This window comes from Nematolebias whitei, chromosome 6, assembly GCF_014905685.2.
Source record: "Nematolebias whitei isolate Nwh7 chromosome 6, NemWhi1, whole genome shotgun sequence".
In the NCBI taxonomy this organism is placed as follows: domain Eukaryota; kingdom Metazoa; phylum Chordata; class Actinopteri; order Cyprinodontiformes; family Rivulidae; genus Nematolebias; species Nematolebias whitei.
In genome coordinates this window covers 32,494,788-32,502,018 of record NC_056503.1, presented here as the reverse complement: position 1 = coordinate 32,502,018, position 7,231 = coordinate 32,494,788, and the positions used below count along the sequence as shown (strand labels likewise).

General features: G+C 38.0%; 1 protein-coding gene across 1 annotated transcript in view; it reads right to left on the bottom strand.

The window, feature by feature from the left end:
- The window catches only part of ppm1lb (protein phosphatase, Mg2+/Mn2+ dependent, 1Lb), a 68,952-nt gene extending 66,096 nt beyond the window's left edge, over positions 1–2,856 (bottom strand). Inside the window, exon 1 of the mRNA XM_037678213.1 lies at positions 1,979–2,856. Within this exon, the coding sequence (XP_037534141.1) occupies positions 1,979–2,377 (399 nt within the window). The 5' untranslated portion in view covers positions 2,378–2,856. The remainder of the gene's footprint in view (positions 1–1,978) is intronic.
- Positions 2,857–7,231: the final 4,375 nt, after the last annotated feature.

Here is a 7,231-nt window from a genome sequence, read left to right as displayed (position 1 = left end):
ATTATTTAGCTTATATCTTAGCGTATATCTTAGATCTTTTAGCTTATCGTTTAGCTTATATCTTAGCGTATATCTTAGATCTTTTAGCTTATTATTTAGCTTATATCTTAGCATATATCTTAGATCTTTTAGCTTATCATTTAGCTTATATCTTAGCGTATATCTTAGATCTTTTAATGTATCGTTTAGCTTATATCTTAGCATAAATCTTAGATCTTTTAGCTTATCATTTAGCTTATATCTTAGCGTATATCATAGATCTTTTAGCGTATTGTTTAGCTTATATCTAATCTTATATCTTAGCATAAATCTTAAATCTTTTAGCTTATCATTTAGCTTATATCTTAGCATATATCTTAGATCATTTAATGTATTGTTTAGCTTATATCTTAGCATAAATCTTAGATCTTTTAGCTTATCATTTAGCTTATATCTTAGATCTTTTAGAGTATCGTTTAGCTTATATCTTAGCGTATATCTTAGCGTATATCTTAGCGTATATCTTAGATCTTTTAGCGTATCAATTAGCTTACATCTTAGCGTATATCTTAGATCTTTTAATGTATCGTTTAGCTTATATCTTAGCGTATATCTTAGATCTTTTAGCTTATCGTTTAGCTTATATCTTAGCGTATATCTTAGATCTTTTAGCTTATCATTTAGCTTATATCTTAGCATATATCTTAGATAATTTAATGTATTGTTTAGCTTATATCTTAGCGTATATCTTAGATCTTTTAGAGTATCATTTAGCTTATATCTTAGCGTATATTTTATATCTTTTAGCGTATCATTTAGCTTATATCTTAGCGTATATCTTAGATCCTTATATATTGTTTCTTTTTATACTTTATATTTTTGCTATTTTGGGTGTAACTGGGACCTTGAGTACACAGTTTTGTTCCACCTCATGTACCACACGTGATGCGAATGAGAAAAGAGAACCTTGAACCTATCAGGGTGGCATGGTGAAACAATAGTTAAAGCTGTTCCCTCACAGTGAGGTTGCTAGTTCACCTCCTGGCCTTTCTGTGTGAAGTTTACATGTTCTCCTTATACTCATGTGGATCTCCTACAGACTAAAAACATGCATGTTATGTTATTTGGTAACTCTAAATTGTCCCTATATGTGCAAGTGAGACTGTGAATTGTTGCCTGTGTCATTTGCCCCCAACAAGTGTCTCTGTGATGGACTTGAGACCTGTCCAGGGTGTACCTCGTCTCTTGCACAGGGACAGCTGGAGACAAGCACCAGCTCCCCCAAGGCACTGTAGGAAGCGGGTAAAGAAAATGGGTGGATGTTTGTTGTTGTCCACTGCCAAAGATGAAAACGATAATGTTGTTGCTCGTGTCTGCAGCGTTGACAAAGTATCTTGTTAATCACTGAATAGTTTTTAATGAAACTTTCAACAAGCAATTACATATTACTAAACAGCTAATAACTCCAACACAGAATGACTGTACCTCAGAGCACATTAGTCACTGAGTTAAAATTTGGTGTAGTAGTTAGTAGCTGACAGTCATTTACAGCACATATTCCCACGGGCTAACGGACCACACAGCATCTGTTCCAATTCTCAACAAACATAAGATGATCTTAAAGTCTTGAACTCTGACACAAATGTGATCATCTTTGATTTATCAAATAATATTCAGAAACTATTATCCTGCAAGCAGAGGGAGGCAAAAAGCAAGTAAAACAAAAAAAGATGTCAACTTGGCCAAATTATTTATCACTATTTGATTTGTGAAGACAAGATCACACAACGCTCATACTGATGAGCGTCATTTTCAATATTTACTTATTTATAAGATTAGTTAATCCTATAAAGTGGACATGTAGTTTGTGCAAATCCGACCAATTAAAACCAGCAATCAAATCAGATTAAAGCAACTTTACAAAAAATAAGATTTGCCTGTCCACTTGTAGCTCAGTTTAATGGACCTCTTGGGTCCAAGGACTCATAAAGAACCTCACCTCTCCTCCATGGCCATCAAAAATCCCAAATATTGACGGGTGGCTCTTGTTCACGATGTCAGCGAGCACCTCAAACCTGTCCTCCATGTGATCCCGCCGGCCTTGGATGGAGTACACGGCCACGTTGTTGCTCTTGAACTCCCAGGTCTTGGAGAACTCCGCGTCCAGGACGTCCAGCCCGCCGAACCGCTCGTTCTGCATCATCTCCGCCACTTTCCCCTTCACCATCTTGACGGCGTCCCGGCTGGACTTCACGATGGTCTTCACCTCGTCCGTGTGGAAGAAGTAGCTCCACAGAGCCAGGCTGATGCACAGCAGGAACAAGGTCTCCGGTCTGAGAAGAAAGTAACGCATGATCCGACCCAACAGAGACAGCAGGGTCATTGTAGCCTCTATCATTTATTTGTTTACGCGCAAGAAATCACGGCAGGTTTGTCGCGCGCTCACACGCGTGTGTCGCCAACCGCTGACTTTACTCCATCGTTCGTCTTTGTTGTTGTAGCTGTGAAACATTTAAAGGAGCGTTTCACGCCGATGTGGAACGTCCGGACTTACACTCACTGAGCAGGTGACTGTTTACTGAATGTTTCTGGACAGGAGCCGCGCAGACACAGGACAGAGTTCGTGGGGAAGCCAGCAGCAGCGGGGTCCTTCTAGCATGTAGCCCCGCGGACCGACCGCCAGTTGACCGTTCACTGTGGTCCGAGAGAGCACCGACGACACCACCCGGGAGAGGGACGGCAGGGACGCTCGCTCGTTCGGACTTTAAATTCAGCAAGTGTGCTGGCTTCGTCACCGGAGTTCAGATACGGGTTAGAAGCGCTCCCTCGACGACCAGCTCTGCGAGAGTCCAGAAATAGCGCGTGCCGAAACCCTCGCATTCCAACCCGCCGCGCATTCTGACTGCGCGAGCCTCTCTGCCGCTGAGTTCTACAAGATGGTGCTGCCTTCAGGTACAGCTCGGAATATGCCCCTTTGTTAACCATAACCATAAGCCTCGTTGTATTTTTGTCCACTTCCTGTATAATAACTGACAGACTAGAGCCAACGGAGTCAGAGAACCAACGCTGTTACATAGAAATACGAAATATCACACCAAACAGCCAGACTAATAAAAACAAGCTTAAAGAAAAATAGAGTGACTGATATAAACCTAAATTAAATACAAATGATCACAAAGTCATGCGTGAGAAAACACACGTTGAGAACAGGAACAAAAAACGATCATAAATAGAGAAGGCATAAAATTGATAATTTTATCAAAACGGGCACAAGAATACACATAAAATAGCATATGATAAATTATATGATAATGACGTGATAAATTTACATTAAAAACATTTAGTGTAATTTACTAAATGTAAAAATTACTTGTACATTGAGCAGAACATACACAACAAAAATATGTGATGTAAGATTTTAAACGAGTACAAGAAATACATAATAGTTTAGATGAAAAGCAACCACAATAAAAAAACGGTGATTGTTTTTAAATTTGCAATCACGATATTAATTATATGTAATTACAGTATATTGATTTTAGAATTGAATTGTCTTCAAAACTGATCTAACATGCAAGCGTTAATAATTTTCCGACAGTACTTGAATGCATCTAAACAACCACTGTGTGGCAGGTGCATTCAAAGACGCTTGACATGTTCATTTTTAAATGCAAGATAGGAGCCCGGCTGTATGGTGGATATATCATATAAAGTGACTATAACGGGTTGCTTAGACAAGAGTATAATATAACTGTCAATGTGTTCAACAAAAGGGGATATGGCGGTGTGGTCCAAAAACATCTTTGAAAAGTCTTCAGTTGATCCAAAATGATGCTGCCAGAGTCTTAATGGGAGTTAGTAGGAGAGAACATATTTCTCCAGTTTTAGCTTCTCTCCATTGGCTTCCTGTCAAATTCAGAATAGAATTCAAAATCTTACTTCTAACCTACAAAGCTCTCAACAACCTAGCTCCATCTTATATTACAGATCTTATTTTCCATATTTTCCTAACAGAGCACTTTGCTCTCAGTCTTCAGGCTTACTTGTGGTTCCTAGAGCTTCCAAAAGCAGAAATGAAGGAAGAGCTTTCAGTTATCAGGCTCCTCTCTTGTGGAACCAACTTCCAATTTAATGTAGCTAATATAATAATATATAATATAATGTTATATAATGTAGTTGTTTTTGTTTCGTTTTATACCATTTCTTCTATTTATTTTTCATTTTAACACTAGAAGTCCCAGGAATTTCGACCTCCCCCCAGAAGTCCTGAAAAAGGGTCAAAAGACCCTTAGCACTAGAGTGACTAGATTTTCAAGATCCTGAGGACAAACCCCCTCCTTCTCCTCAACAATTTGCGGGCCATTAACTGCCATTTGTTTTAAATATGCACACAAGTAACTCAGACACACCCACCTCACCAGACTGCATTCCAATGTCCAATCCAGGGAGCGGGGGATTTAGAAGCCAGGTTCACTTGTGCAAAAAAGCGCAGCCTTAGTCAAAGTAGTGCTCCAAACCAGACAACTCTGATGGCTCCAATTAGCATCCTTTCATTTGTAAATGTGGCCATTGCCTTAGGGATCAGCAGGGGAGAGATAAGCTGAACTCACACAAACGTCCGTCTAATACTCCAAACAGATGCGAAATCAACTGGTTATATTTTGAACTTATATCTCTTGGTGGCACGTTGTTGCACATTTTGAACAAATTGAAGTCGATTGACCGTTTATTTTTCAATTGGTTTGGCTCATTTCTTGAAACCGAGATGACATTCTCAAAACACCATGTGAAACACAACTCAAGAGACTTTGCATTTTGAGGTTACTGACAATTTGTATGAAACACATATTTTGTTTTGAAGCATACATGAAGTGTTTTGGGAGAGATGCATTATCCAGGTCATTTTGCCAAATGAACAAAACCAAACAAAAGTTTGCAAAACATACAATCTGTTTCAAGATATATGCAAAAGTTTTTCTAAAAGATTTTAGTAATGTTTTTCTTTCAGAAAAAAGAGAAGTGGGTTCAAAATGACAGTTTAGAAAAAAATAACCAAATTAATTGTGAGAAGAAGGCACTCAAGGAGAAACTGCTTCAGCAACAACCTTCCACACCCAGCCCTGGCAAAAGGGCAAAGTGTCAGATCAAACATCGATGCACGAACAATTGTGCAACTGTGAGATGTGTCAACTGCTACAAATACACATGTGGCAAATGTACCAGGGACATACCCTGGCAGTGCCAGGTGTGTTTCGACAGTGCAGATGGACTGCTGAGTGAGTGCTGAAATGCCAGTCACACAAGGAGGACATGCCACTCACACACACGCAGCCCCCCCACTAGAGCATAGTGTAAATATGTGTAGAATTGTTTTATCCCTTGTATTTTTATGACAAAAATAAAAAGCATGGAAACAAATAACAGTTGTTGTTTTTTTATATTTCTCATGCTGAAGTTTTAGTCCTCTTGACTTACACACAATTGCTTATGGTCTGTGCTTTTTTGCTCAAAACTAAGCTAAATACTATATATATCAAAACAAAATATGTGTTTCATACAAATTGTCAGTAACCTCAAAATGCAAAGTCTCTTGAGTTGTGTTTCACATGGTGTTTTGAGAATGTCATCTCGGTTTCAAGAAATGAGCCAAACCAATTGAAAAATAAACGGTCAATCGACCTCAATTTGTTCAAAATGTGCAACAACGTGCCACCAATATATATATAAAAAATCTTCATATTATAAAATACAATAAACTGAATATAACTAACTAGAAACTAAATGGCTAAACTCAATGGAAAACAGTTAGTTGGGAGTTAAGCGTGCCTCCTCCTGTGGTGCACCAGTAATGGCCTTATTTACAAAACAAAAGCGCCTGTTAACAGCTCATTATAGGATGTTAGCTAAAATCCTTCAGGTCACTCGACCCGTCTCTGGGTTCCAAAGGTAGAAATGTTAAATGACCCTTCTCTGGGACTTCTAGTGTTAAATGCTTTTTTATGATTGTCTACTATGGTCTGCCTCAAGGCTCAATGAGACTAACCTGTATAAATAAAGGTTGAATGAATGAAAATTTCTGTCTGTAAGACTGACACATTGTCCAGTTTAAGATTTTCCTTTATGATAAATCCTATAGTTAGTCGACTTGGTGTCCTGATGTTATCCTATGCTGCTATATCCTTACTACTGGAGGACAACCTGACCTCATTTCATCAAATGAATAATTACAAATGCATACAAATGAATAGTGATGTGATTTCATGTGATTTCTGACTTTTTTGTCTTTCCTCCCAGAGAATGATGGCCTCCATTCTTGACCTGCCATTGTGTGCTCTTTTCTCCTTCTTGTCCTCTCAGGCACAGCCGGTGGAAGCGGATGGCCGCTTGTCCTGAGCCTGGTTCTCAGTGGGCCTGCAATTGTGTATCTGTTCCTCCTTCCTGTCCTCTCAAACCCAGCCGGTTGAAGCAAATGGCCACTTGTCCTGTCCTTGTCTGTTGAAGGTTTCTTCCTCGTGAGGGAGTTTTTCCTTTCCACTGTTTCCTCTGTGCTCGCTTAGGATGGAAGACTGGGACAAAGTGAAGACTCAAAGCAATCTGTTGGCTCCTTAGGTAAATAACGTTAATTGATTTTTATGTATGTGAATGTTTATGTGCAGTGCTCTGAGACGACTTCTGTTGTGATTTGGTGCTATGTAATTAAACTGAATTGAATTGGTAATGCCATTTCTGCTTTTGAATGATATGAAGTAGACACAACAAAATAGCAAACTGGAACTTTGGGTTGAGTTTTACAACACCAGGATACTGCATTACATTGAAAGTCAAATAAATGAGGACTAGATTTTTATGTTTTATTTGTGTTTTAAAGTTTTTGATGTATTTTTTAATCTTTCAAAAACTAAGTTAATATATTCATAGTTGGAGATGGAAATGAATATGAACAAGATTTTTTTTCTTTTTTTTTCTTTACGATGTATAAATGATTTTTAATGATTAATCCAAACTTTAAGTGAAATGTCTATAATTCATTCAACCTTTATTTAGACAGGTAAATCCCATTGAGCCTCGAGGACTATTTACAAGAGACCTGATTTCAACAAATAATGTCCTCAAGTCTTGACTGGGAGATTACATTCTTTAAAAAAATAAAATTAAATTAACGTTTTACTTTTTTTGACAAAATGTCCAAAATATCTTAAATCTCTGTAAACTTGGACAAAATAACATACATACTAATGTTATTTTACCCTTC